General features: G+C 39.9%; 1 protein-coding gene across 1 annotated transcript in view; it reads right to left on the reverse strand.

Annotated features, from left to right (window-relative positions):
* The window catches only part of LOC127627193 (cGMP-dependent protein kinase 1-like), a 336892-nt gene that overhangs the window by 34903 nt on the left and 288680 nt on the right, over nucleotides 1-13309 (reverse strand). Inside the window, exon 9 of the mRNA XM_052103472.1 lies at nucleotides 6308-6382. Within this exon, the coding sequence (XP_051959432.1) occupies nucleotides 6308-6382 (75 nt within the window). The remainder of the gene's footprint in view (nucleotides 1-6307; nucleotides 6383-13309) is intronic.

A 13309-nucleotide genomic window follows, 5' to 3' on the forward strand; every position in this document is an offset into this window, starting at 1 on the left:
GAGCCGATAGCATTGGATTGCAAGCTATAAAGAAGTGTATTATTGGTTTAAACCACTGAAAGAATACACCCCATTCCCCCATTCGATTCGTGAACAAGCGAGGATTAGCATCTGTTGACAAACTGAAGGAGAGGAGCATGTACATTTTTTTTAAATCAAATCAAATCAAATCACTTTATTGTCACACTACCATGTACACAAGTGCAACAGTAGGTGAAATTCTTGTGTGCAGTTCCGAGCAACATAGCAGTCATGACAGTGACGAGACATATACCAATTACAATAAACAACATACTTACACAAAACAATTTACATATCAAATGTACACATACTTACACAAAACAATTTACAAATCAGATGTACACATACTTACACAACACAGTAATTATATACAATGCAGAATATAGAACAGAATATACAATACAATACAATAAGTGGGAGTATATGAAATATATATGTGTATATATATATATATATATAGCAGTTGTATTGAGGAGAATATGTTGACAGTCCAGTGTGAGATTATAGATTAATAAAGTTCAGTGCTAATTATTGATCCTGATAGATCAAGAGTTCAACAGTCTGATTGCTTGGGGAAAAAGCTATCATGTAGTCGGCTGGTGCGGGTCCTGATGCTGCGATACCGCCTGCCTGATGGTAGCAGTGAGAACAGCCCATGACTTGGGTGACTGGAGTCTCTGATGATCCTCCGAGCTTTTTTCACACACCGCCTGGTGTATATGTCCTGGAGGGAGGGAAGCTCACCTCCGATGATGTTCCTGGCAGTTCGCACCACCCTTTGCAGGGCTTTGCAGTTGTCGCGGTGCTATTGCCGTACCAGGCGGTGATGCAGCCAGTCAGGATGCTCTCTACAGTGCTGGTGTAGAACCGTGTGAGGATGTGGTGGTTCATTCCAAACTTCCTCAGCCGTCTCAGGAAGAAGAGGCGCTGGTGAGCCTTCTTCACAACGGCCTCAGTGTGGACGGACCATGTGAGTTCCTCAGTAATGTGGACACCGAGGAACTTGAAGCTGCTGACTCTCTCCACCGGTGCTCCATTGATGGTGATGGGGCTGTGTTCTCCGTCTTTCTTCCTGAAGTCCACAACAAGCTCCTTGGTTTTACTGACGTTGAGGGAGAGGTTGTGCTCCTGACACCAGCGTGTCAGAGTGTGCACCTCCTCTCTGTAGGCTCTTTCATCATTGTCAGTGATCAGACCTACCACCGTCGTATCGTCAGCAAACTTAATGATGGCATTGGAGCTATGTGTTGCCACACAGTCATGTGTGTACAGGGAATACAGGAGTGGGCTGAGAACACAGCTCTGCGGGGCTCCAGTGTTGAGGGTCAGTGATGAGGAGGTGTTGCTGCCCATTCTAACCACCTGACGTCTGCCTGACAGGAAATCCAGGATCCAGCTGCACAGCGAGCTATTTAAGCCCAGAGCCCGGAGTTTCTCATCAAGCTTGGAGGGCACTATGGTGTTGAATGCTGAGCTGTAGTCTACAAACAGCATTCTCACATATGTGTTCCTTTTTTCCAGGTGGGAGAGAGCAGTGTGTATTGTAGATGCAATGGCATCATCAGTGGAGCGGTTGTTGCGGTAGGCAAACTGCAATGGGTCCAAAGAGGGGGCAGAACAGAGCAGATGTGATCTCTGATTAACCTCTCGAAGCATTTGCTGATGATGGGGGTCAGAGCAACAGGACGCCAGTCATTTAAGCATGTGATTATAGCTTGCTTCGGTACAGGCACAATGGTTGATGTTTTGAAGCATGTGGGGACTACAGACAGGGAGAGGGACAGATTGAAAATGTCCGTAAAAACACCAGCCAGTTGATTCGCGCGACGCTCTGATGACGCGGCCCGAATGCCGTCTGGACCCGCGGCTTTACGGATGTTCACCCGTCGGAATGATCGGGTTACATCCACAACAGAGACGGAGAGTGAATCAACCTCTGTAGCGTCAGCAGCGAGTGCTCTCTCCGCGAGGGCGGTGTTACTGTCCTCAAAACGAGCATAAAATGTATTAAGTTCGTCCGGGAGAGATGCAGCGGTGTTCATGGCGGAGACTTTATTCCGCTTGTAGTCCGTGATTGTGTTAATTCCCTGCCACATACTTCTAGAGTCAGTGGTGTTGAACTGGCCTTCAAGCTTGTGCCTGTACTGGCGTTTAGCTGCACTGATAGTGTTACGGAGGACATAACTGGCTTGTTTACGCTCCTCCGTGTTAGGAGAATTAAAGCGGAGGTCCGCGCAGTGAGTGCCGCCGAACATCGCCGTTAACCCATGGTTTCTGGTTGGGGTATATCCGTATAGTTTTGGTCGGAACAACGTCCTCTACGCACTTCCTGATGAAACACGTTACGCTGTCAGCGTAAACCTCGATGTCGTCATCAGAGGCGGACCGAACATCTCCCAGTCCGCGTGATCAAAACAGTCTTGTAGCGCAGAGTCTGATTGGTCCGACCAGCACTGGATTGTTCTGAGGGTGGGTGCTTCCTGTTTCAGTTTCTGCCTGTAAGCGGGCAGAAGCAGAACGGAAGAATGGTCCGATTTGCCAAATGGGGGCGGGGAGGGATTTGTAGCCTTCCCGGAAGGGAGAGTAACAATGATCCAAAACCCGGTCCCCTCGTGTGTTGAACTTTATGTGTTGGTGGTATTTTGGGGCGATTGCTTTGAAGTTGGCTTTGTTAAAGTCCCCGGCAACAATGAACGCAGCCTCAGGGTGCGCGGTTTCCTGCTCACTTATACACCCATACAGTTCCCTGAGTGCCCGGTCTGTGTCGGCTTGCGGGGGATGTACACAGCTGTGATGATAACCGCTGTGAATTCCCTCGGCAGCCAGAATGGTCGACACAGAAGCATGAGATATTCCAGATCAGGAGAGCAAAAAGACTTGATGAAATGTACGTTCCTCTGATCACACCATGATTTGTTGATCATAAAACATACACCACCACCTCTGCTTTTACCAGAGAGGTCTTTCGCTCTGTCCGCTCGGTGCACGGAAAAGCCCGTGATTTCGATGGCCGAGTCTGGAATCTCCGTAGACAGCCAGGTTTCTGTAAGGCACATAACGCAGCAGTCCCTCGTCTCTCGTTGGAAAGAGATCCGCGCTCTCAGCTCGCAGAGTTTGTTGTCCAGAGACTGAACATTTGCCAGTAGTATACTGGGTAGCGGGGTCGATTTGCACGACGTCTTACTCTGATGAGAACGCCGGCTCGTTTTCCTCTTTTCCTTCTGCGTTTCAGCGGCCGAGCAGCACAGACAAAGGGCTCCGCCGGCGTGTTTGTAAACAGCGGGTCGGCATTAAGGAATTTGAAGTCCGGTTTTCGATGTGTGATTGTAGAACTAATGTCCAAAAGCGTTTGTCTGTCGTAAACAATAAGGCAGACAACATCCAAGACAAAAAAACAAAGAACTGTAAGCAAAACAAACAATAAACCGCAGTGTTGTAACGGAGCTCGCAACGCAGCAGCCATACTCGGCGCCATCTTGAGTCTTTTATGTTAATCTCATTTAATAAAAGAGAAAGGGGCTGAATGAATTAAGAGTAAAAGTGACTAATGACACTACAAGGACATCAGGACATAATTAGAACTTGTAATCATTTTTACAATTGTTTTATAAATGTTTTCAGGGATTCCGTGACACATATCTAAGTTTAATGGCTATATTTTGAAACAATGTGTAATTTAACGTGTATTCCTGCATAATACCTAATAGATGTCCATTGTGCATTACTGTAAAAATACAAAATAAATAAAAAAGTGTTTAGAAACTGAGATATGAGTTGAATTTATATTCTGCCGTAATTATTCCCATTATGAGTCTAAAACGGCCAAAATGATCACAAAGGAAATCGGACTTCTTTTGCATAAATTCATTTGTAATCACCTTTCCCTGTGGCACTACTCTTGTGTTGTTTAAGGATTTGTTCTCAAAAGAGTGGCCAGGATTATCTTCAAAATGTCACCTTTTGCATTGTACTGAATAAAGAAAGTCATACAGTTTTAGAATTACATGAGCATTCGCTTTTGCATCAAGCTTTGCTTTGAATTAAACAAATTGAAAACAGTAAAAATTGTATTGGCTACATTTCGGTCTGATAATGCAGCACTTCAATCTCATTCTCAAAACTCATTCTCATCTCTGGGCTTTTAAAAGGCACATTAAGCATCTATTATAGCCTCTATTTACAGCTAGAGCTCATCAGCAATGCTGTATACAGCTATATAATTTTATGCATAATGAAACCACTTCTGTAAATGTACACTGGTCTCCTGCATATTATTATATTGTGCAGCAGCCTAAACCATATAGTGTTATTCAAAATTACTTCTATTGATCCATCTGGTCCTAATAAACTATAACCAGGAGGAATAACACCTCATTTACATTATCATAATGTGGTTATATTCCAAATATAATGTAAGAGTAACTTTTAAATTTTAAATCAAATTACCTACAATACATGTCCTACAGTATTTTAACAGACATGGTACATTTGGCTATGGTGACAAGAGGGCGCTGTTGGATCACTCATTGCTTGTGTAGGATGTACCACATATTTTGAGCTTGATTGTATCACTACAATAATAACATCTCTTGTTTGCACTACATTCATACAGTAAAGTTTGCTATTCTGCCTTCAGTGACTAGTGCTGCATCAAATCTGCTTTAGTTCACAAACACTAGATACAAAAAGGTGAACATAATGATGTGCATACTGAGGAAATTGAAAAATCTATTGCTGCTCTACATGAGCAGAGAGCTACAGCTGCTCCTTGGACAACTTTGCTGAAGACAATAAATCTCATACTAGAAATAGAAAGATTGTCCTGACAAACTTTGAATTTTGGCTTGACATACCTTTTCTGAAAATGTAAAAAGTACTTTAAGAGTCTTATAAAGCATATAACATTTACAATATTTGGCTTAAGTGTTGCTAAGGATTTCTAGGGCATTGCTAATATGTTCTGAGGGGTTGCTAGGCAGTTACCAGGGTGTTGCAGTGTAGTTACTAAAGTGTTCTGAATTGTAGTTATAGCATAGATATCTGGCATCTATCTATATAAATAGATAGATGATGATTCCATTATAACAGGATGCCTTCCTATCACCCATAAGCATCACTAGACCATATTTAGTAGGCCTTTTTTTAGTTCAACAATTGTTGTTAATGATTCTGAATGAATATTAGCTTGCTATCGTTTCACCCAATTCCCACTCCTTAGTAGGTCCACGTGGTAGCACAGTTACTCACCTCAATCCGGGTGGTGGAGGACAAGTCTCAGTTGCCTCAGCTTCTGAGAGAGTCAATCAACGCATCTTATCATGTGGCTCGTTGTTCATGACACTGCGGAGACTCACAGCTCTGGAGGCTCATGCTATTCTCCACGATCCATGTACAACTTACAACACGCCCCATTGAGAGTAAGAACTACCACGACTAAGATGAGGTGACTCTACCCTCCCTAGCAACTGAGCCAATTTGGTTGACTGGAGTCACTCAGCACACCCTGGATTTGAACTTGCGACTCCAGGGGTGGTAGTCAGCGTCAATACTCTCTGAGCTACCCAGGCCCCACTATTAGCTTGCTATCATGAATGCAGTTAATTCCCCCCTACGATTCTAGGAAGTTCTAGAATCACCCCTGCTATCAACTATTCGTCTTTTAAGAATTGATGAGCAAACAGAATTGGCCAGCATCACAAGCTGCTGTGACTTCATGAAAAACAGCTAATAACGTCCTAATTTACAACAGTGTCACTGAACAGCACTTAAAACACTGATTAAAAAGGAGTGTTGGCTAAATGAATTATGAATTGTAAATGCACCTCCAGCTTAACACTGGATTTTCAGGCTTCATCTAAATCAGAATGCTAACATGAGTCAGGAATTGGTGATTTGAAACAAACTTTGGAAAACTACATACTAATTGGACACGTTAGGCTACTCATTCCTGAAGAGCCGTTCAACAGAGGTAATTATAGCAACAAGGAGGTCAGAGCCACAGCCAGACATGCAAATCAAATAGAAGACACAGACCAATTAATTTCTGCCTTGTCTGGATTTAAATGTACACCACATGGCCAAAGTCATTACAGAACAGATTAATTCATATCACAGAGACAATTGGTGTTATTAATATAGAGAATTGTGCATTGTGTTTGTGTGTATATACAAGTGTAAATGACATTCCATCTTTCAAAAGCAGTGCTTGATTTAATCAAATTTAATCTTAATGCACAGAACTCTAGATTGTCTGATAATATTGTAAGAAGGTGTTGAGTCAACTTACTTAGCTTTGGTGCCAGCATCATCATAGCCTTTGTTTGAGACGTTGTCCAGACCTCCAATCAAGTGCTTGAAGGACCTGTAAATATCATAATAAAAATCCATTACTTTCATCCATTTTCATTTTCAGAACTGCTCAGATTTCATCTTTTAGCTTTTTTTCTTTCACTCTATAGAAGAGTAATTGAATGACATTGTAGAATCCTACCTGGTCTAATAGAATCCTGTTCCTATAATACAATTTTTGCAAAATGACTGGTGAAATGAAAACTTTCCCTAAAGCAGGTTGTGAATTGACACTTTGTAATAATTAGTATTTATGGAGGTTTTGTTTTTTTCACAATGGCCTATTATTGTGTTACAAACTATTTCAGAAACTTCTATTCGCTTATTTTTAAAAGACAAAGTGTGATTGCTTAACATCTCTCTGATGATTTCTTCCTTTCTAAGTACACAGTTTTTGGCCTGAGAAAGTAACAAACTGGACTTTATGCTGATCGTTAAAAGTGTAGCTACATGAGACAACTCATTTGTATATGATTTGAGAAATACAATTACCCCCCCACAAACACACAAAAATAATAATAATAATACATCAATAATTCATAAATAATATTGTAAATGTTTACAATCTTATAATGCATTTTATTTATCCTACTTTTTTCCTATTCGACCACTGTCTGAGTCATTACACTTTATTTTGGTGAAAAAAATAAAATAATATATATATATATATATATATATATATATATATATATATATATAAACTCTGCAAAATGTCCTCTCACTTTCAATTGCTTTTATTTTCAGCAAACTTAACATGTGTAAATATTTGTATGAACATAAAAAGATTAAATAACTAAGACATAACTTGGGTGGGTGGGGGGTGGTCAAATTAAAAAGTCTGGTGTTGCCACTAGCTGCATTAAGTACTGCAGTGCATCTCCTCCTCATAGACTGAAGCAGATTTGCCAGATCTTGCTGCGAGCTGTTACCCCACTCTTCCACCAAGGCACTTGCAAGTTTGCAGACATTTCTGGGGGGAATGGCCCTAACCCTCACCCTCCAATCCAACAGTTCCCAGACGTGCTCAATGGGTTTGAGATCCGGGCTCTCCGCTGACCATGGCAGAACACTGACATTCTTGTCTTGCAGGAAATTATTCACAGAATAAGCAGTATGGCTGGTGGCATTATCATGCTGGAGGGTCATGTCAGGATGAGCCTGCAGGAAGGGTACCACATGAGGGAGGAGGATGTCTTCCCTGTAACACAGCATTGAGATTGCCTGCAATGACAACAAGCTCAGTCCGATGATGCTGTGACACCCCACCCCAGACCATGACGGACCCTCCACTGCTCCCGCTCCAGAGTAAAGGACTTGGTGTCACGCTCATTCCTTCGACGATAAACGTGAGTCCGACCATCAAGCCTGGTGAGACAAAACCACAACTCATCAATAAAGAGCTCTGGTACAGCGAAGGTGGGTTTGTGCCCATAGGCGACATTGTTGCCGGTGATGTCTGGTAAGGTACAACCTTACAACAGGCCTACAAGCCCTCAGTCCAGCCTCTCTCAGCCTATTGCGGAAAGTCTGAGCACTGATGGAGGGATTGTGCATTCCAGGTGTAACTTGGTCAGTTGATGTTGCCATCCTGTACCCATCATGCAGGTGTGATAATTTGATATACTGATCCTGTGCAGGTGTTGTTACACGTGGTCTGCCACTGTGAGGACAATCAGCTGTCCTTCCTGTCTCCCTGTAGTGCTGTCCCAAGTGTCTCACAGTATGGACATTGCAATGTATTGCCCTGGACATCTGCAGTCCTCATGCCTCCATCAAGCATGCCTAAGGCACATTTACACAGTTGAGCAGGGACCCTGGGCATCTTTCTTTTGGTGTTTTTCAGAGCCAGTTGAAAGGCCTATTTAGTGTCCTAAGTTTTTATAACTGTGCCTTAATTGCCTACCGTCTGTAAGCTGTTAGTGTCATAACAACCATTCCACAGGTGCATGTTCATTAATTGTTTATGGTGCATTGAACGAGCATGGAAAACATTGTTTAAACCATTTACAATCAAGATCTGTAAGGTTTCTTTTTTTTTTTTTTTTTTTTGCTGTGTTTATTTAGTTTTATTGATTATTGATGGAGCAATATCATTTGTCTGAAAATAAATATTAACGGAAGGTTGTTTTGATTCAAATTCAGTTTTTTAAAAAAGGTGGTCAAGGAGCCTTTTACCTCATACTAAAGCTATGTCAACTAATGCAAATAATTTTGAGACATCAAGATGCTTTTTAAACTTATTCTTATTCAAAATAACTTCTTCAGAAAAGAGTGTAGGATTTCCTGTTAATTTCAGTCACATTTGGTATTTTATAACATCTCATGTATGCTATTAACAAATTAATCTCCATTAGGATTGGATCAGTCAACGTGTGCCCACTTTGAATATTTTTCTGAACAAATATTCGCCCACTTAACAAATGAAATAAACAAAAATATATGTTTTAAAGGGGCCTTTAACCCCTGCAAGAGGAGGGCTTTTTACCCAAAATAATATCTGCGGCAGGGCGGAGGGCGGGGCCATGTCGTGATCCTACACACCCTGTCCCGTATTATGCTAATCAAGCCTCCGTGAGGGATAAAGGCCGACTGCAGAGGATCGTGCGGGAGAGAGAGAGATCTTTAATGGAGAGAGAGATCGTTAACGTTTGTGTCTTTTAAGTTTCTCATTAAAATATTATTTATATCCTCAAGCCGGTTCTCGCTTCCTCCTTTCCATTGAATATCTTACAATATATTTTCACTTATTGGATGGTTATTGAAAAAAACTTTTTGACTTAATCACCTTGAACAAAAATGAAAATGATAAATAAGTATTTTTTTCCCAAAATAAATGTGATACTTTCAAGGATTTCCATTAGTAACATAAATTAGCATTGAATTATTAGAAAAATTATATCAAATTGCTCAAAATCAACCTTTAACACCACACGCAAAGATCTCATTGATCAGGAACATTTTGCAATGCATTGTGACAAACGTGGTATTTTTTTGTTGCTATTAAGTGTTTAGGGAGAAAATAAAATCAGAATGTCCTTTTGCCCCATGGAGCATTTCGTTGAGCCCTACTAGGAAGAGTTTGTGGCTATTTGGGGCTTACAAAAGCAGTGGTTAGAGCAGACAAAAAAACTTTTGGCTTTGTTGTCATACAGAGATCATTTTTATTTTGTGATTCTTTTGATAATAATTAGACTGTGGTGTTATGGTAACAAAATAATCTTCACAATCACATTCCTGACATTCAAAGTGTAAACTTATTACACACTTCTGGCCCCATCACTGGACCCACCCGTGTATAAAACAGTATAATCTATATTTAAAAGATGCTTGAACATGGCAGAAATAAATTCTAAAGACATGGTTTAAAGTTTCTGAGATTTTTAAATATGACCTTCATACGAAAATTTTGAATTATGTTAGGCTGAAAAAATGGACCCCTGGGACATAAAAGTGCCAATATAAAAAGCCTGTAGAACCAACCAAAACCAACTAAATGGACATGAAGTTTGTGCCGTGAGACAAGGAGACCTTACGCTTAACTATGTTATAGCTTGACAGCGGTTAAACCTTTTGTTACCACTTAGTGCAATACATAGAAAGTGTATTTAATATTATCCCTAGTCCCTTATTACAGCATAGAACTTTTTTATTGCCCATGTTGCCACAGGATAAGAGACAAATTTAGACATGCGTGGCAGTCAGTAGTAGCATTATTACTACAGCTGCTGGCCTTCAGGTTCTGACTCATCCACCAGTGAATTTCCAGATTATTTCATATTTTTATTTTAACTCTAATTAAACAATGAAAATGAACAGGGGAAATAATTTATAGTTAAAAGTGGATAATTATGATTAATTACAGGCTTTGAAACATAATGACATTTTTGTCTTTGACAAAATTTTGTCTAAGGTCACGTAGGACACTAGTAATCCAAGACATAATGACGATTTTATGGACAATAAAAGTGTTAATGACATTAAAGCTGCACTATGGAGCTTTGGGCTCTCTCTCTCTCTGGGGACATTCTACGTGAGTTGCTTAGACAATGCTCTTCTGCCGGATGAATATCATGGTTTGAGGTTACCTGTTTCACATAGAGTTGTACATATAATGACTCTGTACGAATCCAATGTACATGTAACTTCCTGTCACTCTACCTAACATCTTAGAGGTTTCTGAATGCAGTATAGGTGTATCGTTCATCTATGACAGATGTATTCCTGTTATATAATCTTGTGCATGAAATTTGGTGGTCAGTTTAAAGAATAAAAATGATGCCTGATGGAGCGGATGAAAGATAACATTGTCGAGCAGACAAGAATTCTGCTAGGATCACTTATGACAACCACACAACCATGGCAGTAAATTGGAACCGCAGTGGTGAACTACCACCGACGGTGATGTGAATATAAAAGGCATTAAATTACAAGACTTTGCCTGTATAGTGAGTGAGTATAGTGAAGCATTAGATCCTTAGTTACTGTGTTGGCGATTCTTCATGATACCAACATATACATTTTTAGTTTTTAGAGACCTTTTTTTTTTTTGAATTTTGCGCTACACAGCACATTATTACGGCAACGGCCTACTCACAATGCGAGTTGCACATCTAGCACACAACTTGTTTAAGTCCAGCTGTGCATTCAATGTATAGTCTGTGTGGATACGCACAATTTAGTACATGCTCAGTTGTGCATTCGCTTCATTGTCTGTGCAAATTTAAGTTGTAATATTATATTTAGGTTGTTGATATAGCTGATTAGGTCATATATATATGATGCATTTGAAAAAGTTTATTAACCCAATAAGCGCTTCAATTTATCTGTTCAGCTCTTACAGTTCAGACAGTGCAATCCCAAAAAAACTATGACAGGATAATTTGACAAGGTTTTATTTAACAAGGTTTTTCTTCTTCTTTTCCTCTTTTGGTTGTGGTTCGGCTCTGCGCGGATGAATGTTGTTCGAGGCAACGGTGTACACATGAATCCAGGACATCTTATCAGAGCGAATGGACAAATAAATAATGAAAGAAAGGAAAAGTCGAATATCTGAAACATGTCATCCGAGCAGATAAGTGCCATATCTTATGCCGTTTTATTTACTTATTGGAAACATTGACTTTTGAAATAAATGACGTTACAAAAGTTAGGCAACGTTTGTTAAAATTAGATACAATGATTGCTAGTCTGATAAGGTCAAATGTTGAACAGTTTTTATAACTGCAGGATATTCTGGCCAAATAGTCCATGGTAGTAACTAATTTATAGATTGTCATTGTTACCAACCAGTGGTCAACATAATTTCAAGACTCACATGTCCTTGGAAAGACTAGGACTAAAGGATTTATTTATATAAATTATTGCCGTTATAAATAAAAATAACCACCTGTGCTAGCAAGTGAAAAGTTCTGCACCGATTACAGTATAATTATTGTATTTCACTACACACTGACAGACATGTCGTTTAATTTGGGTTTTTATTACAAACTCTGTTTCTCTCCCTTTTTGCCTGTTCGTGATTTGTTCGTGGTTTATTTGTTTTTACAACAGGTAATTCCTTATATGTTTGTGGTTTTGAATGATCCATGATAAATTTTGCTCATTCGTTGTGTAGCATATTTAGGGGTTTCACTGAAAGTTCACTAACTGGTTAGTTTGGTGGTGTTGTCTTATGCTATTAGCTTAGCTGTACTGTGTTTACGTAATACAACGTCTCATTGTATCAGCTCACAATTTCTACTGTAGGGAATTAGCTTTAATAAGAGAATTATAATTAATTCTCTTATTGGAGTAATATTATTCTCATGGCTTATTGACAAAAATATTACACACATCGGTATTGCTTTGAAGTGAAATCTTTTAGGAACAGGGATGATATTATTTATCAAAATATACCACAATCAACATATCATTAAAAGGGAAACATGAATAATTAATCCTAACCCCTTAAAATGAATGATGAACATTTGGATCGGTTAATAGAATCAACTTGAGGTAGCTGAATTAACATTACAATCAATTTATCTGTTCATGCAGCAAACACTTAGTATTGCTTGTCTATCAATTCTCAGAAAGGATATTTTTCATGACCACACAAAAATAACTCTTCCTTAGCATGGAGCTGAGATCGAATATTTAAATTTATGTTGATTTACAAGCAGACCAGGATCAACTCGCAAGAATGTACACAAAAGTTTATTTAACTAAAATACAACCACAAAACTAATCTCAACAAAACATACACATGAAACACTCATACATGGGAAAGGGACAGAATAGGGGAAATGCAGTTATGAAAAGAGTCATTTTGACCATCTGAGAGAACCATCGAGCTCTTAATTTCAAAGCACCTTTTGTTACAATGTGGTTTACCTCTTATACTAAACATAGGTTCAGTTAGCTACTGGTACGATACTTGCAATTGCCTTGGCTGTTGAGATAGCCCGGATGCAGTCGCAGGAGCCCGTCTGGATGGTTCCTCGAGTCGATGGTGTTCAAGTTGCAATCAATTTCTTCCATGATGAATGAAGAATTTAGGATGAACTCTGGTGTTCATTGACTCTATGGTCCAGGTAGTTGCACATGGCTTGAGGTGTTGAGGCCTGCTGGCCTACAACCTCATGGTCAGCACGACCAGCAGCAGAGGGTCAGGGGAAAGATCCAGGGGAAAAGAGAAAAAGTAAGAGGTGGGACGTGTCTTTTAACTTCTGATGGCGGTCCTCCCCGAGTCTGGCTTGACCAATGAGAAAGGTGCACTTTCCAAGCGGGAAATGTTCCTTTGTTTGGAAGCTGACTCATTTGCATGATTGGGGTTAGTTTAAGCCCCTTTATGCTCTGATTAATATAGCTAAGCATACAATGAATGCTGTCAGAATTATATGTATTCCATAGTGCAGGGTGTCACACAAGGATTCATTTGGTAGGACACACGATACTAAAT

The sequence above is a fragment of the Xyrauchen texanus genome, chromosome 33 (genome assembly GCF_025860055.1).
Source record: "Xyrauchen texanus isolate HMW12.3.18 chromosome 33, RBS_HiC_50CHRs, whole genome shotgun sequence".
Lineage (NCBI taxonomy): Eukaryota > Metazoa > Chordata > Actinopteri > Cypriniformes > Catostomidae > Xyrauchen > Xyrauchen texanus.